The sequence below is a fragment of the Bemisia tabaci genome, chromosome 5, assembly GCF_918797505.1.
Source record: "Bemisia tabaci chromosome 5, PGI_BMITA_v3".
Classification (NCBI taxonomy): domain Eukaryota; kingdom Metazoa; phylum Arthropoda; class Insecta; order Hemiptera; family Aleyrodidae; genus Bemisia; species Bemisia tabaci.
Window position 1 is genome coordinate 34,048,764 of NC_092797.1, and position 25,634 is coordinate 34,074,397.

The 25,634-nt window shown below is 40.3% G+C and overlaps 1 protein-coding gene across 2 annotated transcripts in view; it reads left to right on the top strand.

Annotated features, from left to right (window-relative positions):
* The window catches only part of LOC109037384 (Cbl-associated protein), an 84,242-nt gene continuing 58,608 nt past the window's right edge, over window positions 1-25,634 (top strand). For both annotated transcript variants that reach the window (XM_019052007.2, XM_019052008.2), the window contains exon 1: window positions 1-3,461. In XM_019052007.2, coding sequence (XP_018907552.2) covers window positions 284-3,461 — 3,178 coding nt within the window. In that variant the 5' untranslated portion in view covers window positions 1-283. The remainder of the gene's footprint in view (window positions 3,462-25,634) is intronic.

Sequence of the window (25,634 nt, forward strand, 5' to 3'; positions counted from 1 at the left end):
AGTTCCTGGTGATTCCTGTGAAAATCAAGATGGCGAACTCGCCTCTTCTGGTGAAGAAGAAACTCTGAATGAAGATTGTGCTGCTGATAGTTTGGAAAACTTGCCACATTCCAAGGATCGTGCAGTCTCCAACGTCTCGTGGAAAGTTGACTCTCTCAGCGAGGTTTGCAATTACGAGGAAGAAGATCCAAATGAAAGCTGCAGCTCTGATGGGTCCGATTCTAGTTTCGAACTAGAGTGTTTTGACGCTTATTCATTCCATTGCGCTGAAAGGCTGGAACAAATGAAAGATTCCATCGTCTACGATTTTTCCAGCGATGAAATCGAAGATATAAAGAGAATATCGGGCCTTTGTGAGATGAGTAACTCTGACCTTCCTCTCACAGACAACTGCGTAGAAAGCAATTCCGTATCGATAGAAGTGAGTTCAAATACGGCATTGCAAAATCCAGATGTCAATGGAAATCCAGTGGACGGAGGTATTGATCGACCAACAGTCAGCGAGAGTGTCACTTGCAACGGATTCAAAAGTCAGTTGACAATTTTTCCGAAAAGCACCGAATCGAATTCGCAAAATGCCACGGTGAGCTCTGATCACTCAATTTATAAAGTTATGGTTAATGATGGTAATCCCGGGGCTCTTAAAGTGAAGCACCCCAGGAATGACATCGTAACATTCCAGCAGACAAATTCGTCAGTGACAGCGACTCTCAAAGATCCGAATGAGAACTTGGTTGCTCCGCAATTGTCCTTAGACTCCTCGAGTGTGGATTGTGGGAACCAATCAAAGCCCGAAGAAAAAGAAGAAGAAACCGCTCTCGGGTCAGTTGAATCCGATGTTGATTTCGATTACGCGATTTCCGAAAACAGCGCATTGACAACCATTCGACGAGACTCGACCAAGAACGTTGTGAAGCTCGAGTCTGCTGAAGAAATTATTTGCAGCGAATCAGCAAGCAGTTTTGCATCCGCTTCGCTCATACCGCACCTGCAACAAGACTCTCAAGAGAACTTATCCAAGTCGGACCTTTCCGATTCCCGACACGAATCCTCGAGCAGCAACTCGACCACTTTGAGTACCGTCCGTCATAATTCTAGCGACTCTATTTTCACCGCGAATAACAACGATATCAGGCCTGATAGAATCAACGAGATCCCTTCGCTGAAAGAGTTGTGTTTAATCACCGTGCTGAGTCTTCCTAACAGTTTGAATATCCTCGAAAATATCGGCTTAAGCGATTTACTTTTTGAAAATGGCTTCAACGACGACGATGATCTCGAAATCAGCAACGAAATCGGAAACTCCGGGGGAGACTGGTGCTCCAATCCGCACCAACAACGGATCTCCTCCATCCAACTCAGTGAAGCTACCAGTTCCTCGAGGTCGGAAAGTCAAAAATTAGATCTGGAACCGCCACCCAGGCAAACAAAATCACAAGGTTGCAATAGTTTCGTTCCGTACCGTAGTTTCAGTTTCGTTCAAATGACCAGTGTGGGCACTAACACAGACGAGCCAAACAAGCAAGATCAGGCTACCGATAGTAATAGTTTAATCGAAGGTCATTCCGATTGTGAGTGGATCGGTCTGCCCACTGACACACATTCAACAATTCTGCTTTCTCCATCACAATATAAAAGTTATAAGTTTCCCCCGTCGCCAGAGCAGAACGCAAATTTACTAGACTTGCATAACAAGTTTTCTGCGAGGCGCGGGTACCATGAGCTGGACTGGAAAAGTGCAGCGCAAAAAACCACGGTCTCTGAAAACAGCCCCTGTTCTCCTGTGTCGAGTTTCAGGCCGATCGAAGCGAGGCAAGTGTCGACCGAGTCTAATTCAAGCTTCGCGAGAAGAAATGTGAATGACGGAAATACCGCGGCGACGTTGATGGTTGATAGAAATGCCGGCGGCCGTGTTAATCGTTTATCAGGAGACGCTCGCCGGCCGAGCGATACATCGATGCCCACTGAGAGCTCATCAACCATTCATCAAGGAGCGTTGAAGACCTTTCTCCCGAGGGCGAGCGGTCTGGAACTGGACTTGGATTCGCGTAAACAAACGAACGTTTTTCACCTCGACGAAAGCGCTACGAGCCCGAGGAGCGTAAGGCAGCATCCCGGCGTTTTTCGAGGAGAGGAAGTTGTTGAAGCGAGAAAATCAAGTCTGGAAGTCTCGTCAAATATAGAACCGGGCTATTCAAGACTGCTGGCCATCGTCCAAGAAAATGCAAATGAGTGTCATAGTAAAAGTGCACTGGACTCGACTCCTGGGTGCCTAGTGCGTAAAGGTGCGTCCAACTCAAATGCCCTCCCGGAGTCGTTTCGTTTCGAATCGTGCGCGTCTAAGTCGAGTGAAGTTGAAATTTGTGAAACTCAGTTTAGTGGCCGAGCGCCGCCCGTAGCGCCATCTATATTTGAGGAATCCAAGCGGTGTCTCGTGCAACCTGAAAACATGCCCGAGCAGCGATTCGAAGATACGGCGTTCGATGTCAACCACGGTGTGAATGGAGATATTCATAACACCTTCAAGCCGGCCTCCTTGAATGTGAATAAATATCACGAGATTTTTAAGAAAAATGACGGATTTTTCGGTCATTTTGACAATAGTAAAATTGTTTGTGAAAATGTCATTCTCAATTACGATGACAATTCGTGCACCGAACAAATTATCAATAAAGAAAAAGCAGCGCTTGGCTCTCCAAAAAATGGAAACATGATCGGCGAGGTCAATAACTTGCAGTTTTTTAACTCCAACGGAATTTCGCCCGAAAGAGACGACGTACCGGGTAAGCGGACTGATGCTGTAGATTACTCAGATCAGATTCAAAGAAGCATCGAAGAAAGTAGACATTTTTTCGAAAACCTATCAAAAATAAAGCAGCGGAACTCCTGGAACAACTTTCGAAGAAGCTCTTTGCCTAACGTTAACGAGCTTCAAAATGAAAAGCCGAAAATCTCAAAGCAAGGTGACTTTTTCGAAATCAGTAGAAGCCAAACAATTTTCGACAGTAAAAGTAATCAAAGCTCCCGAAAAAATTCTCTTGAACCCAAAAGTCAAAGCGGAGAAAATTTTCGTCAAGACATGTACAACGAATACATGCTCAAGTTGGCTGAGAGGTCAGAAAGGCGGAGTAACAAAGTCATCAAAGTTTCTCAACCTCAAGCGCTTGTAAGTCCTACCTCAAGTGTCGAAAATGGAAGTAACTGGAGTGAGTCCAAAAATGATCTTGGTTCTGAATTCATTAAAAAAGTTCGTCAAAGAATGGAAAAATATGGGCTAGATGCCGATGAAAGTGATTCAAAATTGACCGATGGGGAGGCAACGATTGCGGCTACTAACAGCCAAGAAGAAGAAAATATTCCATCAAGGAAAGGATCCTCTAATTTACCTAAGCATATCCAAGAATTTCTGCAACTCTCAGGATGTCAGTCTACTGTCACTCAACACACCAATTTTGAGACCGGTGAGTTTTTCTGCAAAGCGTGTGGAGTCCTTTCCGGGACGAAGTGTGTTCTATGTCTAACTCTGGTGTTACGATTTTGAAAATTAACGAACACGTACGGCTCGCCGAAATTGACCCAATAATTCTAACCATTTTTAATCTATTTAATCGTAATTTCTGTGTGAAGTTTTAGAGTGAACTCTTTTTAGCCTTAATGACTAAAAACTTAAATTCTCCCAATTATGGTGTGTGTGCGTGAGTGTTTTTAAATGAGGTGCAACGTGTCTTCTCGTTTTACCTAACTTCAGTTCCTTCAAAGTAATTTTAACATAAAATTGGCAGTAAGATTCAAGCTGAGTCATAATTGTTGATAGGAGGGCGAAAATAGAGGACTTACCTGGTTTTTTCGGATTTTTGCTCTTTTTTTTCTTTTATCATTTTTTTTTCATTCTCTCGCCCTCGTATAGGTTTTCTGTAACAACTTTCAATGCATCTTTCATTCTGCTAGAGATTTTTTAGAGACATTTTTCAATTTTCATCGAGAAAATAGGAGAATTCTTCTTGCACATCCATCGATTACAAAACTGTATTTAGGGGGGGGGGAGAGAGGGGGGCGAGCAGGCAGTGTTTAACTACGAAAACGAAAGGAAAAAAATTCAGCGAGTTTTATATTAATATGAGGTATGGGACTGTAGAGCCGAAAAGCTCACCACATTGAGGTATTGGGGCCATCACTTACAGAAAATTTAGGAGCATTTTAGCTTAAAAAATGCCAAGGTAAATAATCAACTCGAAGCCATGTTCGATACGTTTGCGTTGAAACAAATACAAATTTTCAGTAAAGGCTGTCTTAAGTTTCCATTTCTCATGTAGAGGGATTAAAATTGTCGGACTTAAATACAAAATGCTTGCCCTTTTTCGCATGCTGTAACATATCATTTGGAATACCTACTAGATTATGTGTCATTGAAAAATCAGATTCCGATATCATCATTTGACTATATTTTCAGTCTGGAACTACAATTTCTGGCTCAGCTTAGAAAAAACGTAAGTACCACCAGTTTCCTTGGGCAAATAAGTGTTTTTACGAACGAACCAAAAATTGTAGTTCCTTATTGCAAAATGAAGTCCAAATGAAAGTCTCCTAGTTCGTGAACGGTCAGATTGAATGATTCATTTCTCATGTGTAGAAAAAAATTCGCCGAAACAAATCAACTTTTTCGTTCGAAAGAAAGTAAAACATCAATTTGTCTGACGATATCGGCCGTCTTTTTGCATTTTTTGATTACAATAAGAACCACGAGTTTTATGTTGACAAGTGAGAAGAATCAGTAACGTAACCGGTTGGATTATGATCAATAGAGAAGACTGTTGTATAGCCCCAGAGGAAAGAAGAGTAAAAAGTAGTCACTCGGATGCAATTTCTCCTTTATCACTTTCCAAAGTGCAGACGAGGAGGAAATTAGTGTTGAAACGAGCCAAAGGAACTGAAATGGATCCAGCTTCCGGGGTGTTTGGCACACTTTATTAAAGGCCGCCGTCGGCGCGCATTGCGGCGCGACGCGACGCGGCGCGGCGTCCCGCAGCGTCGCCACTTACCAGATCCAACAGCCAGCTTTTTAATTCCTCACATTAATAAATCAATTAATTTATCTTGCCGTGTGGAGTTCCCTGATTGAGGAGTGCATAAACATCGTTTAGAATGTTTGGTTTCTTTTTTCCTCTCTCTCTCTTTTCGTCTTTATTCTCTTCTTCAAGTTGTACCGTGGAATCTCTAAAGGTGCTTAGATTGCGTATGCTATAATCAATCTAATCAGCGTTAAATAACACTCGTTACCACGGATCGATTTGCCAAAATAATTCAGCGCAGATTCCGGTAATGATCTTTTTTCTCGATTTGATTGGTTTTCTTGGGAAAAATCTCTCTACTCCCCAATTAATCGGGCTTAACGGGAAAATTTTCAATTTTTTGTTGAACTTTAGTGCATAATGGGAAAAACTAAGCTCATTTTCGATTAAGTGCTCAAAATCCAAATTACATGCTTTGAGACTTCCTTGATTTCAATCGGGTCAGTTTTACATGGTAGTATATTGGCGGGGCGGGTCCTATGATTTCCTAGAAAAACCTCTATCAGAAACAGCAAGGAAAATTTTCAAGCATACCATGTATGTTTTTTCTGTATTTTAGCTGCTGAATCAAGGAAAAAACCTTCGTTTTTCCTCTATCATGCACCAGTTTTTATAAGACCAAACTTTTCCCGGAAAATCTCCAGATTTGGGAAGAATTCTGATTTTCTTGAGAAAACCTGAAAAAACATAGGCCATTTTGGAAGAGCGTCAAGTACGTGAAGGATGCTACTTGGACTTTATTTTGCAATTTGGAACTAAAATGTCTGGCGCAGATTAGAAACTGCATATGTACCATCAGTTTTCTTATGCACACGAGTGTATTTACGGATGGGCTAGAAATTGTTGTTCCTAATTGCAAAATGTAGTCCATTTATTCGACGGATAGGATGATTTGTGGGAGTCACGCCTCGTCCCTTATCGGAAACTACGCTCTGTGACACAATGCGTTGTGTTCGCCTTCATGAGCGGCGGATAGGCAAAAGCGCCGCCCACGCGACGAAAGGGTTGCTGCGGCGGAGATGGACGAGCGTCAAGTTCTTACGGTGGTTAAGAGGGTGGGTGGGAGTCCTTTAATTAGCCATGATGGCTCTTGAGTCGACCCCGCAACGGCCAATTAACATACGGATCGTTAGTATTGATTGCACGTTAGAAGAGGTTGAAGAATGACTGCAGCGCAGTTCCTGGAGAACGGAGAAAAACTTATTGCATCAAGTGTTCAGCCCCAGTTTGACCGGCTTAAAACTTTTTGACCCGGACTTGCCAATTGGATGAAATCAATATTGGGTCATTCACACGTGGAGAGTTTTGAAGATAAATAAAAACATGAATTGCCGAGGACACCAGCGACGTGGCGTGAATTGCGATGTATCGATTGTTATGCCATTTAAACATATGGTAAAGAATCGATTATTAAGGTGTTCGCTGTGAACACCCTGTTTATCGATCCTTTTTCATACGTATAAATGGCAGATCAATCGATACATCGCAAAGCACGCCACGCCACTGGAGGACACGCAGCATATTTCTTATGGAAACGCATTGAAAATTGGAGAGAGAGGAATAGAGAAGAGAATGAAAGGTTCCCACTTTTTATCACCTGCCTTTCCTTCCTCTTTTTTCATCTCCTCCTCCTCCTCTTTTTTTTTTTTTTTTTTTTTTTTTTTTAGTTTCTTCTTCTCTCGATTTCTGATGCCTCCTCATCTGAAAACCATCAGAAGTCGTACGATCCTAGTCTCTCAAACTAGAGATTAGCCTCTAAACTCATACACAGTTCTCTTCGTTACTTTGAAAATGGTTTTCCATGAAAATAATCCATCCATAGCAGAGATTACGAAGAAATGAATAACATATAAAGAAGGTCCGTCAAATTTTAAAAGCATAAAAAATGTTACCTATTTTGTTTTCTCCAGATGTTTAGTAATAATTTGCCATTTCTCACGGGTATTTTATCTGCAGATTTTCGGCGATCCCTATCTCTGTACCAAGAAATAGACAATGCTCTCCGAGGATTTTTATCGGGCAAAGGTAAATTTTGTGGGTTCAATCCTCAAGTGCCGTCTGCATCCGTCACTGTGCTCGTGTTGTCCTTAAAATGCTTTTGAAAAAATTTTGAAATGAATGCCATGACAATTAATTTTTTTATCAAGTTCCCATTCGCGAGAGAAATTACTCGTTTTATTCGGAACGAATTACTGTATTTTATCTTCATACCAATTTCTCTTCCTTGTCTTTCTTACTGCACTTCTTTCCTGTCTCTTTTCTATTCGTATACTTGCTCTCCTTGTCATTCAAGTATCTTGCCGTGGCCATCGTCGTCTATTAAAGGTCGTTAGTTTCTTGTAATTGTATTTTTATTTGAATTTAGGATCTTTTGCTGTCGGAACAGATCCTATTCTCCTCTTGTATGCTTTCTCTTTGTTTTTGCGCGATTCTCAGTATAAGAATTGCCCTAGGAATTTTTTACTGAACCTGTCGACCGCCATAAAATAGGCTGGAATCGGATAAGAACCATGACCATAGACTCCTATAAATTGCATAATACGAAAATCAGCTCGCATATTAATTCAATGCTAGAATATGAAATCGTGGAAGGTTGCCACCAAACCGATCGGCTGATATTCTTTACTAAATTTACATTGTCAAGACGAGAGCCGAATTGTCTGAATATAGCAGTTGGATTGTGTTCAAACCCCTAATCCAGCAATCCATTTTATTTAGCCCAATTCCCTCATGCTCAGGTATTTCAATTAGAAAACTGAACAACACAGTAACTCAGAAACTTCACGCAAATTTCCCCTGGATTACAGGTATATAAAATAAAAAGAAAACTGTCAAAAAATTTCGGAGTTGAATGTTGCACAGTTTTCTTTTGAAAGATAAACAATAGAAAAAACTGAATTACATCTAATGTACTCAGACTGTGGGAAAACTACGCTTCGCGCCTTCTAAGGGAATGAAAAAGTGGATTGCATTTTGCAAAAAGGAACCACTATATAGCATTGCAACGTTGCTAAGATTGTACAACTTCTTTTGTCTTGGAGGAAAAACCCGATTATCCATTAATAGTTTCTATTTTACTAGCTAAAAACTGAAAATTTAAGACAAAAATTACCATCTAAATTTCATAGTTTTTTTACCATTTCCGCAATTTTATTGCAAAAGATGAAGTTGCACAATCTTAGCATCATTGCAATGCTAGTGGTTCCTTTTTGCAAGATGCAATCCATGTATGGAACCAGTCTCAATCGTTTCAAATAAGCGGCGCTCCAAGAAGCGCCTTCCACACCGCGAGTAGGCAACACCTCAAACGCACTCGGCGCTTTAAGAATGAGCTGCTTCGCCGCGCCGACGCGCGGCGCTAACGCCCGGCTACGTTGTAAGTGCGTTGCGTCGCGGCGTGCACGGATTGAATAGCAATTCGTTAAAGGTGTAACCAAACGTTGATGAGTAGAGTCTGAAAATAACCTTTGCGTCGGCGTCTTTATTTGCCAGACACGGTTGTATTATTGTTGTTGACAACCGTCCAATTCTCGTCGGCTTTCTCGAAATATCAATTTTTATTTTCATATCAAAGAGCGGTCGCGGACCTCCCGGTCCTGTCGGGCACCGCGCTTGTGTCGCGTCGTTTCACACCCTTCGGGGATCCGTCGTCACCCGAAATCCGGACTAAAGAACGTAACTTCATTTCTATGTTGTCATATTTACAGATAATTACACCGAAAAAAAATTCGGCCGCCGAAGCTGTACTTACGGTTTATGTAGGCATACCATTTGCTTTCTGGGCTCAGAGGCCGAAAGTTCCGGACGTAGCACCCGGAGCAATCAAGCTATGGCTCCAGCGCCCGGAACTTTCGTGCCCCTGAGCCCGGAGCGGATGGTGTGTCTATATAGCCCGTAACTTTTTCACAGTGTAAAATGAAAAGTCTTGCCTTACACGCTTGTTGATTTCTTTTATTATTTTACTAGCGTGTAATAGAAGACTACTCATTTTAATCATCTATTAATAACACACTAAATGTGCTCCTCTACGTCAGCTTCTCACTTGCGATTTTAATTTCTACTACACGGGAAAAAAAGTGTCGGGGGTTTACCCCTAAAATTGTGGTACTACCCCAATTTGATGGATGATATGGACTTTTCCAATCAATTGTACTCGTACCGCAACTCAAGTTAGGGTAGTACCGCAACATTTGGGTTAGTTACCTAATTTATTAGGGTACCATAATTAATTGGGGTACTACCACAATTAATTGGGAATGTCCATATCATCCAACAACTTCGTGCTTTTTTTTCCGTGTAGGGTATTATATCAGCCTGTCGGGGCTTTTCGTCGAAAATTTCAATGACGTTTCGATGGATTGCAGGGAGAATCCAGAGAAATTTTGGACTAAAATTGCGAGGTCATTTTAGTGTGAAAAAATAGGAATTATTTAGGTAAATTTTGCAACCTCGGATTTGAGTTACGCTCTTTCGTCAGGGAAACGAGGGATCGGCATCCCAACACGATAGTTGAACGTTTCATGGTCGCGAAATGAAATGAAATCGATCAATCCGGAACCTTCGAGGAATCTATTTTTTACCCCTCTACATGAAAAATGGTTACGTCATGAAAAAAATTGAACGCATTTAAACCAAAATGCAAAAAGAGTGGGCTGGCTTCGAATTTTCCAGGTGGGCGGATCCCGCCGAAAGAAGGTTTAGGGTCCCTCCATCTGAAGATGGGAAGCTAAAAAATTCCCTGATAAAATCTGCAAGATATTTTAAAAAAGTACCGAACCTGGCTCCCTAAACTTTAGCACCTGAAGGGCCCCCTTTGCTAAAGTTTAGGAGACGATCGCCCCCGCTCCCCTCTCCGCCCACCGAGCCACCCCGAAAAAGTGGAACGGTGATAATCTCTGCGCTCTCAAAAGCACACTTTCTTCTTTTTTAAGTTGAAATCGCTTGGCATAGAAACAAAAATTATTTACTAACTTTTTAACGTAATTTTTAGTGAAAAAAATCTCAAAAAGCTTGATAAAATACTAATTTCTTTTAATTTGTCTTAAAAGTGTCGAAAAGTGCTTTTTTAGTGGTAGTTGCAACGGAAACTGATTTATTATTTTTGGAACTGAAATACACTGGGAAAAGAAAAACATATTGGAACTATGGTCCAGACTCTAGAAAACATTGACAAGAAAAAATATACTCTTGATTCAATCGGATTTTCGCTTGAATCAAAACGAAACCAGCTTATATACGTGGTCTGTCCGGAAAGTATCAGGACTTCTTAGATTTTGAGAAATCGAGCTTACCCATGACATTGTGGCTTTAATCTCCTTCGAAGTACTCTCCGTAAGACACAATGCACTTGTTCCAGCGATTTTTGAGCTGTTCAAATCAGTCCAAAAAGCACTCCTCTGGGATGTCCTTCAGCGCTCTCGTCGTATTCTCTTTTGTGTCATTGATGGAGTCAAATCGAGTCCCTTTCATTGGAGATTTCAGCTTTGGAAACAGCCAGAAATCGCAAGGTTCTAAGTCTGGACTGTATGAAGGATGTGGAACCAGAGGAATACCGTGCTTTGCCAAAATCTGTTGCACAAGACAGGAGGAATGAGCCGGAGCGTTGGCTCAAATTTCGCTGCCACGCTACGGAGCCCGAGTTTTTCAGTTAAAATTTCCGCAACGACGGTCTTCGGGATATTTAGCTGCTTTTCCAGTTCCCGCATGGTTAACCAACTGTCTTAGGCAATAGCTTCCCGAACTTTTTCCACATTATCGGGAGAATTCGTCGACGAAGGTCTTCCGGACCGCGGATCACTAGCGACTGTTTCACGACCCGATTTAAAGCGATTATACCACTCATAAATATTGCTCTTGCTCATAGAATCAGTGCCAAAAGCTTTCCGAATCATTTCCATGGTCTCCTTGGCAGTTTTTTCTAGATTAAAGTAAAATTTAATACAAATTCTCTGATCTTCACGCTCGGTCATTTCACGAAAGAAAAAAAAACGCGACGATAGCACTTGACACACACACTTTGATCAGTTGATTGCAATCGACTGATTAAAGATGTGAAAGCCCGATTGTGTGGCTGCATTGGAGAGGACATGGGCAAAGTCTAACCCAAGTTTCAGCTCATTATATGCATTACATTCCGAGATAATCAAAAAGTCCTGATACTTTCCGGACAGACCACGTATATACTAAGAGGCATGGTTCTTGATTTAAGCTTGATTCTGATTGAAACAAGAGTACTTTTTCTTGTCGATGTTTTTAAGAGTCTGGACTCTAGATCCAATGTGTTTTTTCTTCCAATGTAAAATTATATGGATAATTTTATTCCACCATTACTTTTGTCTACAGTTGATAGTAATGTTGCAATTTTCATTTTAAAGTGGAGTACCGAAAAACTTAGTCACCCTCGTTCGCACAAGAAACCAGATACCTCCCATGAACTCTCGTTTCGTGATAATTAGAATCTCTGCAGCAAGTATCATTATTTGAGAATAAAGATCGATTCCCGCTTCATTTTTTCGAACTGATCTCGAGGTATGAAAGAAGAGTTCGGCTCTCACGAGCCACAGACGAATGGTTCGAAAGTGCAACTCTCACATGATTGTTAATTATAAAAGCCGTTACGAATTGCAACCGGTTTCCGGTCACGCGTCTCAATTGTGATCTTTTCAACACTCTTATTCTTACTCCCGTAATTTTTTATTTGTTTACTTTTATTGGTCGGACCTCTCGGTAGGTAGGTCAAAATGCACAATGAACAGTTTGACCCGGTGAGCGATAAACTGAAAAGGACTGTTATAACCGATCGCTGATAGCGCCGGCCAACCGCATTTCACTGTGTCGAGAGTTTTCCTGCTCATGATCGCGTTTTTGATTTCAAATCACAAACATTCACAATTGTATTCTGTGTAATCAAACCGTGGAAAAACACTCGGCCGCCTTTTCAGCTCTGATAAGACTATGTATCCTTGTCTTTTGGTCGGGGATATGGTTTCAGATTTTGCGGTGTTTGTTTTTTTTCTTCTCTCAGTGCGCTGTAGATCAAAACACCGTCCATTGCCACCACCCCTAATCAATTTTCTTTAGATTTTCGTTTGTTCATGTCAATCATTTTTTTTAAACAGACCGGTTGACTCATGATTGTTACATGCTGTATTTACACATGTTAAATTGATTTCGATGTTGAAATGAAACGATATGAGAGGCAGCTATTAGCTGTATTATTTTTAAATTATTATTCAATAGGGACCGAATGATAATGCACAAGGCGTGGAGGGAAGGGGTCAAAAATCGGAAGAAGTTTGCGGTTGCAGTGAAACGGAACTGATAATAAGTTTTAAAAGTCTGCGGTTTAGCAATCCTTACGATATGACTTTAAACATTTTAGAACACGGCGGGCTGGTGGGCATGTTAAAAATTTCAAACAATCCGCTAAAAATTAGCGTTTCGGTGCACTTGAATTTAAACTTTCCGCTCGTCAAAAGTAACAATATCCGCTTGAATATATTTAAGCAGTGCACTACTGTAATTTTGCATCTATGTCCAATTGTTCTTGACAAGTTTACAAGTACTGCAAATAAAAGTAGATCCTCTTTGAAACCCAACTTATGTTTTTGCCCAACGAAAAGTATATCCCACGTGGCTTACATGCCTTGCATCGATGCTGGTTTTTTTTTTTTTTTTTTTTTTTTTTTTTTTTTTTTTTTTGGCATGTACTAATTCTAAAGTGAGCAATTATCACCAAAATCGTTCTCAGGAGTTGCTTTTGTAAATTTTCAAAATTGCCTTTTTGTATGAACTTTTGACGAGGAAAAATTTCGTGTGGTGCTTTACTGCTTATACCTTGGCCAGTGGTCTATACAGACATCATTTTGCAATTAAGAATTACATTGTTTAGTTCGACTTAAAAACAGCGTCTACGCCATAGGTTCCCTGTGCAGCAGGCTGATTGTTGAAATTGATAGGCCAAGCGATAGATATAGAAGACATAGGGAGTATGGAGCGATCCTATTGGTTGAAATGGGTGGTTCTTACAGACTATGGGGGTAAATGATGGACTAACCCTAGGGTCTATCGTGGATTGCTGTTAGTCTTTTGGTTACAATTGGATAATTGCTAAATGTAGTTCATTTAATGATTGGTGGTTCGCAGGAGTATAGAGGCTAAAAACAGTGCTGCAAAATGTTCTGTCGAACCTACCTGCATTGTCCATTGCAACCAACTGCTTCCACCAATAGGATCCCTTCATATTCCTTTTATCTCCTTTGTCTATAGCTTGGCCTACCAATTTCAACAATCAGCCTGCAGGTAGGGTGTTTATACAGATGAACCTGGAATTCTAGTTCCTAATTGCTGAATGTAGTCCATACAATGATTAATGGTTCGCAGGAGTATAGAAGCTAAATCAGTACTGAAAAATATTCTGTCGAAAGGCATAGAGAAAAAAATGAGGTGTTTGCATTTCGGGCATCTTGGATTTTTTGATGACGTTTCTATCATCGATTTTCGTGGAAACGGTGTAGTTTATGGAAAAAAATCCTTCTATATAAAGTGTTTAAAATTATATCATGAGTTGATTGAAGCAAAAAAACTGGACGTTATGGTCCATTTTTCATACTTCGAATTCCGGATTTTGCTGGAGTACCTACCTGTACCGACCTAGACTTACGTCAAAGAGTAAACAATCCTCAAGATGCAAACACCTCCTTTTTTTCTCTATGGTCCAAAAGAAGATAGAGGAAAGAAAGAATTGCACAGCAGCAGCTTCTCAAGTGACGTAATCCTGAGCCTGGAAATACTATTTTTCAGGTTACATTTCTGAGCGGGAACGATTAGGGAATGAATGGAGGTCCTTCTGGAGTCGTACTGAACTTGGGGCTCGAAGTTAGGCGCCAAATCGTACGTCGGATAGGAAACTCAGGCTGTACATGCGCCATTGACGAAGCGGTGGCGGTTTAGAGCTTCTATTTTAAAAATAACCGCCGTTCGGCTCCACAATTCAAATCTTTAGTCGGTTTTTGACGTTTCTACCTTTCCGTGTGTTTTCTTGACGTCTCGATACCTTACGATTTGTGTACTTATTTTTACCCCTTTTGGTTGATTCTTCTTCTACGTCCGTCTCACCTGAAGTGTCACTTTTCTCCTCTTTGCCGTGTCCTACGTTTAAAATCCTGAAACGTTTTAGCTCTAAAATATTCAACTTTTAGTTTACCTGCCCTAGTTTTTTTTTTTTTTTTTTTTTTTTTTTTTTTTTTTTTTTTTAAATTGCGAATCAATGGCGAATTTGAATGCGACCAGTTAACAGTGGATGCTCAGATGTTTTTACGTTGTCTTTAATCGGCTTCGTTTGACTTGTCCTAGTTTGTATCTTCCAACCTTTTCTTCCCAGTATCTCTCTTGGCCCCGTATAGAATTAGGCCGGAGTAGGTACTCAACTTTTTGCTCGCTGCAGAAAACATTGGAGACCTTTCCAGTTTTATCCGAGAAGAGATTACGTCCAATTTCGGCCTAATTTTCTCTCACTCGAGCATAAAAAAGATGAGTCAAAATTACTGGTGATGGGCACCTACTACCCCTAAAAACATAATATTTTTATGAGCACAGCACATCCATCAATATATCTTTAGGAACAAATAGTTCTAATTATACGTTGGATGATTTTAGAAAGCAGCTTGTCTTAATTTGAAACTTGTGTGTCGAAAAGCAGCAACCAAAACATATTTTTGAATTCTTTGCTCCACAATATTTAATAAAAAAGTAGTTTCATAGCTCTCTTCTTTCGTTTTATGCCACTTTTTTCATTACAATTTATTCATTTTGTCGTTCAATCATTCATAACAAACGAGAATAATTACTGTTCAACGAGACGGATTTTACATCTTGCAATTAGGTCTTAGCCCGTCTCTTGGGACCGTAACTAGGTCAAGGCTATTCCCTGCTATGCGTCTAAGAGGTGCAATTCGAGTCGGAAGGTGTAGATTTTTCGGCCACTAACAGATTTTTCACCGTGCCAAAGAATTCAAAAACATTTTTTGTTTCACGTCACTTTTTTCTCATTGAGACCTTAAAGTCTGTTCTCTCTCTCGCAAAAATATAGTTTCAAAGTTTCAACTTCAAGTGTTTAAGTGTTTGAAATCTGTAATTGAATGAATCATTTCGATAACTATTCTTACTCCTAGCTCTCATTACACAGTTCATTTGCAGCATCCATTTATCTGTCGGTAAATCTCTATGTTCCGCGCTAATAATCAGCATTTTGATTAACGACTTAATACGAACTGACAGTGTCTTCAGAACTTCCTCGTGTAACTATTATATGATCAAATTTCTCAAAGTTAGTGCCATAAAATGCCCGTCGCTGTTCAGTTTCGACCTACAAAATTTAAACCTGCCTCCAAGATCCCTGGTAAGTTTTTGAGATTATCCTGATGGCCTTACGCAAATGTATTTGTTCGATGAAAATCGGCATTCTTTTTTCAATACGCTTGAAATTTTGCAATAATCAGGGTTTGGTTTCCATGTTTTTAGTCACACTACATTCAGATCTGGAAATTCATAACCACATTTGTTTTGCAAGCGTGTATTCTAATATTGATTCATATAACTCGACTTGTGTGGGTAACATGTGTAAAGATGTGCTTGAACTAAAGTTCAGTCCTAAAATTGATGGACGTGACATTTTGCATGAAGGAAATGTTTAGGAAGGAATGTGTCACTCTAATCGATGGAACTATTGTCCTAATATCGATAAGAATTTGTCGGTTCAAAAGTCAATGGTTGTCTCTAGACTTCAACGATTATTGAGTTGATAAGAAGGGCGATGTTAATTAAGTCCGGACTCATTAATGGTTCCTTTAATTACTATTGTTCTATTTTTAATCAGTGCGTCGGCGTAAGAATGGATTGATTATCCCGCAGTGTATGACTTGATACCGGTTGATCAATAATGTGATCTTCCATGGAAGAAAGGTCTCTCTTCCTCAAAAACTCAAAATCGAGTCACCAAAAACGTCATTTAACGTGGAACCAACCCTGATTCAGTGTCTTTGGTTCAAAAAACGCAATTCTAAGAAAAGTCTTCTTAAAATTCTAAGACACTATGTTCAGCACACGAAATTGGCGAATGTTAATGAAACGGCGTGGTGATTCTTGGCAGAATAATGGCCGCATGGCTTTCTTTTGCTCTGAGCGTTCTTTGTCGAAATCTTAAAATCGGAATTTTCGAGGGATTTTTTTAAATTCCAAGGGTGGTCACAAGTATAAAATACTGAGACAATTCCTTTAGTCAGTGCGCTATTGATGAGTGTGGTCAGGAGGACAGACCCTATTCGACCATTTATATGAGGTTTGTCAGTTAGTTGATCCATTCGTCGTCAATTCATGGGACGCTTCAACTTTACTCATCGAACCCACAGTCGTTCCAGTGGCGTGGCGTGAATTGCGATGTATCGATTTTTATGCCATTTAAACCTATGGGTAAAGAATCGATTATTAAGGTGTTAGCTGCGAACACCCTTTCTATCGATCCTTTTCCATAGGTTTAAAAGGCATAACAATTGATATATCGCAATTCACGCCACGCCACTGAGTCGTTCAATGAATCAGTAATTTATCTCAGTTTTTTTAGGTTCTTAATGCCTTGAATGAGAAGGAATGTAAATCGCGTGTTAATTCTTCTCCGGGAATTTTCAAAATTGATGATTCCGTGTGATAAAAAAATTCAATAAAAAATGGATTTCGGTAGCCTTTCAGTAAGTTACTTGCTCCTTGTAAGCACCAAGGAACTCACTTGAACTCACAAGTAACTCTTCTCTCTCAGTGGCAAACTTTCAATCTCCACTTACATTGCGAAATGTTTATATTGACGGGGCATTTCCCGGGAGACTCGTTAAAATTTGAAGTCGGTGAGCTGCTGAAATTCTAAGTTTAGCCAGTGCGTAGTTGTTACCGCCAACGCTGTGCCGGGTAGTGTGATCCAGTGGCGTGGCGTAGATGATCGATGATCGATATTTCCTCATTTAAAGCTGTGGAAAAGAATCGATTATTAAAGGTATTCGCTGCGAACACCTTGTTCATCGATCCTTTCTCATAGGTTCAAATGGCAGATCAATCGATGTATCGCAAAGCACGCCACGCCACTGGTGTAATCGGAAGGATAGTTCAACGCTTCACACAAATATCAGCGTTTCCAGCGGGCCGATTATTGAAACTGATGGACAAAGCTATTGACTAAGATGACGTAGGGAGTATGGAGCGATCCTACTGGTTGAAATGGGTAGTTCCTACAGACTGAGGGAGAAAATGATGGACTACCTGTCGGGTCTTTAGCGGGTTGCCGTTAGTTAGTCCATTACCTATCTCTTATGTCCATTTGCCACCACCCGCTTCCACCAATAGGATCCCAGGATCCCTCCAAATCCCTTTTGTCGTCTTTGTCTATAGCTTTGTCTGTCAGTTTCAATAATCGGCCCGCAGGCATTGGAAATGAGAAATCTGATCGTGGGGCACTCATGTCGGAATTTTCAAGTACGAAGCGTCGAGGTGATGAAAAACTTTCGGGGTCCGAGTGACTCATTTCTCAGCTCGTAAAGTTACTCTCATTAATAATGAAGCTTAAGTCGGCGGCTTAAGTTCGCTCATTGAAGTCAAAGGTCGTTAAAAAAGATACAATAATCACGATCCAAAGCACGGATACAAAGCATGTACAAACAGCGATAAAAATCTCGTGAGGAAATGTTGTTGGTTTAAGGCCGGTCTCACAATCAGAAATCCTGGGAAATGGTTCTTTGATTTCTTACAAACTCTCAAACATTATTACGCTCTCGTCAAATATTTCCTCTCAAAATCGCACTCCATATTGTAAAATCACAAGAGTAACGCTTAACGCTTAACGCTTTGAATGCGAAGTGCTTCGGGCGGTTGGTCCGCAAAGCGGTCGGGGGTATAGCCCTTTAGTTGGTAAAAAAAGAAACCGTTCATACAATACGTAACGCTAAAAATTGGATCTTTCGTCTTCCTCTTTTCCTTCGTACGCACCCGTAACACAGGTTGCACCCACTTAAAACAATTACGCGTAACGCTCTGTTCGGATTTTTTAGACGCATGCCGATCAGTTGTACATTAAAACCGCCTGAGTACATGTATTTTTGCTACTTTCAACCGCCAAAGTACATGTATTTTTGGTCACAAACCAATTAATAAACTATGGAAAATGACCGGTCCTAAGATTTTCCTTCAAATGCCAGGGTAGGCAAAATTAATTACCTCCGTGATCGAATAGTTACCTATTCGATGTTTTCCTTTTATCGGCCAAGTTTCCCTTACCGAACACATGTGAAACACCCTAGGTGAGGGTTTCTTGAAAGAAATGCGTCACTTTGCTTACATTTTTTTGTGTTTCGTTCCTTCCTCTTTACTTTCTTTTTGATTATGCAGAGCTGTTGGTAATTAAGGGAGGTTTCATACTTGCAAGTAGATTTACAGCTTGCAGCGTGGATAAATAGATCATTTAGATGACAGCCGAAACGAAACATGCCCTTGGCCGATTTTACCGAGCTAAGTCTGACTGTGCAGCACAGCAATTCACAGTATACATTAGTCTATAGTACATAGATTACGCACAGGTTAAACATGGCGGATTCAGTCGATAATTAACCCCGATTTTGCTGGCTTAAAACTTACTCTAGATATCCTTACGTCTGATCGAAGATAAAGCAAACATGAAAGAGATGGAGTCACAGGGGCTTAATTGCATTGCAAATTTTCAGAGTTATATCTGACAAGTTATTCACTGATGGGTGCATGTTTTACATCGAAAACTTTCGGAAATTTTCATTGAATTACAAGGAAACTCATAATTTTTAACAGCTCTTGAGTAAATTAATAAAATGCCAAATGGAATTTTCCAATTTTGCAATGCAAGTAAGCTCATCTGGCTTTCGCTCCTTCAAAAGTGAGTGTTAAGGTTCCTACACTCACACATTTATTCACTTAATTAGTTTTAAGAGAGCGATGAACTGTTAAATGGATTCGGCAGAGAAGATAAAGAGCTTTTTTTCTCTTTTTTTGCCTTTCATCTCTTTTTGTTTTTTGTGGACTGTGACCGAGTTTTAGACATATCTAGGATTCTTCATTCTATTTCGTATATATTTTAACAGTTTCCAAGCTTGTTTACATTTTGAATAATAATGCTTCGTTGCCGGGTCAAAGGAAAATTCCTGGAATTTAACTGAATTTTCTTCGAACACAAATATTTGAAATCATAAGTTTGCCATTTTTGGGCTGATTGCCGATTATTCCGTAAATCCGGAGTATTTTAATAAATGATGGGGGAAGAGCATCGTTTTTTTGACATAGGCGTAACTCATGTAGTTTCCTACCTACATTTTGACCGGAGTGTGGCCAAAAGTGTCTTTCTACGAAACTCTTGAACCCATATTTTCCCGTTTTCACGAATAGGCCGCCCGGAAGACCTCCCTAAAGATTTGCAAATAGGATCGCTCGCTGCCCTGGCCAAATGGATTGCATTTTGCAAAAAGGAACCAGTAGCATTGCAATGATGCTAAGATTGTGCAACTTCAACTTTTGCTATAAAATTGCGGAAATCGTGAAAAACTATGAAATTTAGATGGTAATTTTTGTCTTAAATTTACAGTTTTTAGCGAGTAAAATAGAAACTATTAATGGATAATCGGGTTTTTCCTCCAAGACAAAAGAAGTTGCACAATCTTAGCAACATTGCAATGCTAGTGGTTCCTTTTTGCAAAATGCAATCCAAATATTGCTGTTCGTGTTTCTCTGATAGAGCACTGAAGCAGTGAAGTGGTTTTCGGTGCAGTAGTGGTACGAGGGAGGTCCAATAGTTTCGTGGCGTTACCTCGATCAGAATCTAGTTTGGATTCTACGTGGTCTCTCGTCAAGTCTCGTCGTTAGTAAATCATTTTACCGGTTCCTCCTTCTTTTTTTCTTGATAACTTAATCGATCCGGAGGCAGATCCGGCTTTCCCTCAGAAATAGAAAAGGTCCCTTTAAATTTTGAGGTGCGCAAAAAGAAATGAGCCGTTGATGATCAATCTTCAATGCCGTTTTTTTCAACGAGTGAATGACGAAATTTTTTGTCGAGATGATCAAATTGCTCCTTTTGGGTCTGTCATGCCCTGGCCAAACCGCTAGTCCCTATTCGGGCACTCAGACTCTGGAACGGTCTCGAACGGTTGAACGGTCTCGAGGGGCACCATACTAAAATCTCAGAAGTTGCCATACATTGATGCTGGCCTGTCTCACTCAGCACTATGTTCCAGACATATTGTCAACCAACTGTCAAGTGCCTCTTCACCAGCCACCAAAAAACCTGCCGAAAAACCAAACGTTGCAGAATCATGCATTCGAATGATGAAACGATGCATTCGTCAATTCATACCGTGTGATTGAACACGTTTGTATTCCAATTCGTTCGATATTTTTGAAGATATCCATGACATAAAAATTGTTGACTTTGCTTTCTTGATCGATTCGCCTAACTATCATTCGTCTCAAGACAACCCATATAACGATGACAAAATTTGAAAAAAAAAAAAAACAAAAAAAAACGCATCTTCAAATGAAAATGTTCTTTCGTATTGCATTTCCCAAAAGACATTCGGCTCGTTATTATTTTGGAAATTTTCTTCGATTTTCCTGGACCCTGTTACATCTTATGAAGGCCCAGGTACGTCGCGAAAAAGGAATTCGCTGTAAAAAAGTCTCTTGGATCTAGAATCCAGACTTTTAAAATTTTGACAAGAAAAGGTACTCTTGATTCAAACGGATTTTTGCTTGAATCGAGAGCCAAGCTTCTTAATTTAAGCAGTTTTCCTTTTAATTCAACCGTATAAATCAGATTCATGACCCCAAGTCATTATAAATTGCCAGTGGTTCCGTGAAAGAAACGGAAGTCTGAACAAAGTTTAAAAAAGCTGCAATTTAGCTAAACGTTTCCAAAATTTAGCCATTGCAGCTTGAGCGCAAAGAAAATTCAGCAATAGTAATGCGGCCTGCTTTGCGCATTACGCGCAAGTTCCCGCGACGTTGTACACCAGACAACTCTGTCCCGAACCTATTTATCTTTTTCTCTCAAGTTTCGTATACGCAGCATCCAGGTTCCAGTCCGCGGTGGATTTGAGGGCCTGTGCCAAGCGTGCCAAACTTATTGAGGACAGTGTGCGGTGGGGATGAATGAAAGGGGGGGTGGGGAGGGCTCCAAAGTCAAGCCTCGACGCCGCGCCGCCGCACGGTGGATCGAGTCAATAGGAAAGCTTGGACAAAATGTGGAAACTTAAAACGCTTATAACTCCGTTTATACAAATTTTTGAAGTTCTGAAAGTGGTTCCATTGGTTGTATCGTGAAATTTTCTTCAAGAAGCACCCCTTGAAGTTTAAAATTTGGCGATGTTAACCTAAAAATTTGCAATTTTAGTCAAAAATTTCATGTCCAACCTCTCTGATTGACTCGATCCACCGTGCGTCGGTTCCACCGCCCGCCCGAGCTCAGCTGTTTGCCCCCCCCCCCCGCCCCTTACAGTTGTCAGATCGTATCAAAGAGGAAAATTTCAAATTTTCCATGACTAAAGAGAAAAATTGAATTTCATTAGTTTCGCTATCTTTCCGGTTCCGTTCCGTCCGAAACGCTGCCCCCGAATTTGCGGGGGAATTTGGACGTCGAGCGGTTTCGTAATGGATTCGATTGGTTCGTCGCCATTGAATCCGAGATTTGTTTATGGAGACCTGTCAGTAGTCAGGATCTTTGCGCAATAATGTTTGACGGGTATTCTTGGTCTCTGCTTACTCGGGAGGTTTTCTCATCCGTGACTGCTTTCGCGCTCCCACTGAAAGTTCGTTTGTGAACTGGGCTAAATTTTGTAATTAGGAGTTTCAACCCTGGCTCATCCGTAAAAAAACATATGTCCCTAGAAAAATTTGTGATACATACTTTGTTTTTAAAGTGAGGCAAAAATTATAGTTCTTTATTGCAAAATTTAGTCCAACTGCGGGGCACACGCATGAAAGCGTACAAATCCCCAGTAATTTTAGTCTATGTTCTCACGAGCAAGTTTTTTTGGCGGGAGTAGCAAAAGTTTTTAAGGAGACTACATTTTTTTCAATTGGTAGTGGAATCTGCTTTCTTGCGCATAGATTACAACAAGAACGCGAAGCGAATCCCCCCCCCCCCCCGAAATTGGCGCACTTTGGGGGTGTGTTCTTGGAATGCGAGGGATCTGAAACTTCAGAAATTTCTGAAATATTCCCTAAATCGACCCAAAAAGATCGGTATTGCCACAAGATAATGTCTATTCTTTAGTTCACTGGAGGAATGGAAATTTCCCGGCTGTTGCGTGTTGCCCTCCCCAAATTATGGTTTTGGGTATACCTATTCTGCAGGTTCTCATTTTGCCGCGTCAATTCTGTGACTGCTTCTTTAGTCGGGTGTTATTTGCCATACGACGTCATAAGTCAGAAGTGAATATGCGGTCAAGTAATTTTTCCCCCGATTTGAACAAAAGAGGCAAAACAAGCGGATTTTCGTGGTTTCAGAAGCATATGCTGTCGCGGAGCCATGTTTTCAGGCGTTTTTTCATTTTTTTGGATCTCTAAAAATTTAAAAGAAACTTTTGCTTCACCCTTAGAGTCCTTAAAGGTATTAAATACATCTGAGAACTGTAGTCCTTATGCCATTTTTCCCTCTTAAAACTTAGGGGCGTAAGTGTTTACATGAGCCCACCTTTCAGCCTCAACACAAAAATATCGAGCTGTCTCAGAGCTTTTGCTGTGTTATACCTACATGACACTCAGATTAATTTTTTGTTCTGTTTCTGTTTTGAACATTTTGAAAATTCTCTTCGAAGTTATGATCTCTTTGGACAAATCCAATCACGTGTGAAAACCGTCTCCGACCAGTGGCGTGGCGTGAATTGCGATGTATCGATTGTTATGTCATTTAAAACTATGGTAAAGAATCGATTATTAAGATGTTCGCTGCGAACACCCTGTCTATCGATCCTTTTCTATAGTTTTAAATAACATAACAATCGATGTATCGCAAAGCACGCCACACCACTGTCTCCGACTAATCAGTAATGCTGGCTGTGTAACTGTACATTTTCCATAGCTTGTTCTTTGTGAACTTTCCTTCATGAAACCTAATTTTTTACAGCGCAAGATAGGCGTTTTTTATGACTGTGTCGTTGGATAGAATCTCGCCTTTCTATACGTGCTGGAGGTCACGACGGAGTAAACGAACTTTCATTTCCATTCATGAAAAAAAACTAGACTCTGGCGTCCTTTTTCTTTTATTTTCGTCCCAGATTGATTTCCACGATCCAAGCGAACGTTGCTTGGAACAAAGGTCCAACCTCGCGGACCCGTGAGTCACTCAAATCGTCTACACGCGGTCGAAAGTTCAAAGCTCAGGCGCGACTCAGAGACAATCTCCGTCTCGATGACATCGTTTTTATATTGTCTGCATCGACATTGACTTCGATACTTTTTACCTCGGCCCAGGAATGTCAATATCTCGAATATTTTCGATCCATCGAACGTTATCAAAACTAGCGCTCTATTTTCAATCGAGGCGATTTGTAATCTCTTTCCTTGGCGGTTGTTCATCTCGTGATGCATCCTCAAACGATTCGCACTATTTAAGCTCGGTCTATTTTCTCTCCCTCCCCCTTTCGAACTCAGACTCGCCACCTTGTCCATCAAGCGCTACCCATCAAAGATTCCTAATGATTCATCGCTATCTGAGCACCCGATCTTATAGTTCACCGAATTTCGTCAGTCGGGGCCAAATTATGTCGGGAGAAATGGTGGGAAACGGATGGAAAAAAAAAATAAAAAAAGAAAGAAATGGAAAAGGAAGAATTAAATCAATTAAAAGGCCGCAGTAATACAGTAAGTACACTTCTACACGTGTGCGAGAGTTGAATTTGCATCACTTCATTAAGTTAAAACGCAATTTCTCCCTTTTTTAAATGACGATTTTAGAGCGTTTCATGACCCAACGAGTAATTTAAGGCAATAATATGAGAAATACATTTTTCCTGAGTTGCCTCATTTGCGAGGTGTCCGTCAAAGTCTCTGATTGCATCTTTCAATTTATTTTAGTAACTTTCAACAACTTTCGTCATTAACTTTAAAGTTAACTCTTGACATAATGCTATCGTTGTTTTCGTAGATTTGATGTGGAGTGTGACTGACCGCATGCTATTCATGTAATTTTTCTTCTTTTCCCTCTTTCTGTGTCAATATTTAATTGCTTTTCTTCAGTTTTCCCCTCTTTGACCCCATGTCATTGATAAATGGAAACGCTGTTCTTTCTTTTTCTCTTCGGTTTCCTGTAAGTTCCCCAACCGAAGGTGTTTTGTATTTCGCCTCTCATCAGCCTCACAAGCGTCCGAGGTTTTTCTTATGCACTGGGAAAAAACACATTGGATCTTGAGTCCAGATTCTTGAAAACATTGACAAGAAAAAGTACTCTTGATTCAATCGGATTTTTGCTCGAATCAAAACGAGATCCGCTTATATTAAGAGGCTTGGTTCTTGATTTAAGCTAGATTCTGATTGAATCAAGAGTACTTTTTCTTGTCGATGTTTTTAAGAGTCTGGACTCTAGATCCAATGTGTTTTTTTTTCCAGTGTTCTCTGAATATTTCGTGCAAAAAATTTGAGCAGCACTCTCCTGGAGAAACCAAATATGAGTGATTATTTGTTAAACACTACAATTGAGACCCATAGTTTGGCAGCTTCACCGTCAATGCCGAATAACATCGAATATCATCCCAAACAATATGAATTTTTTAACCCGATCGATGTGTCGCTCTGTAATCTTCCATGCGGGGGTTTGACATACGATGTTTTCAACACAAATGCGGAGAAAATTCAAGAACATCGGATAATTTTAAGGAATTTCACGAGCTGCATGTTTTCAAATTTAGACTACGCATAGAGTACCTAATGTAAAAGTTCAATAGCTATATGAAACTGGTTGTGCCCTTTCGAGTGTCCAAAATCCGCTCTTACTTTTAAAGACGTCCTTTTGGTGATGGACTGCAAGGAGCGAGCTAAAAATACACATCTTTTTTATGTCTTCTTTTCGCACGATAAAGAACCTATTAGTGCCCGTACTTTTTTCATGCGTAGCTCATTCTACATTTGCCGTACAGCGTGTTGCTAAGCCAAAAATAACTCTTTTCAATTATCTGTAGAGCGAAGATTCACTCGAGACGGCATCGGCAGGTAAATCCAAGCGGATGTCTTTATTTTTGCTCTAAGCTTGCATTACTTCCAGAATATTCAGACAGTAATGTACGAGGTGGTTCAGATACCCCCAGTCTTTCCTGCATTTTAATCAACTCATTATCAAATGATTAATGACGATAATATCATCATATCACAAAATTATGGAGGGCTTAAAATCTTTGGAATTTTCCTGATAAATCGGGCTATTTCGGAGAAAATTGAATTTTCCGGAATTTTAGTATAATAGAGGAAAAGTAAAGCCATTTTTGAATGCAGCAGCCAAAAATATCTCAGAATATA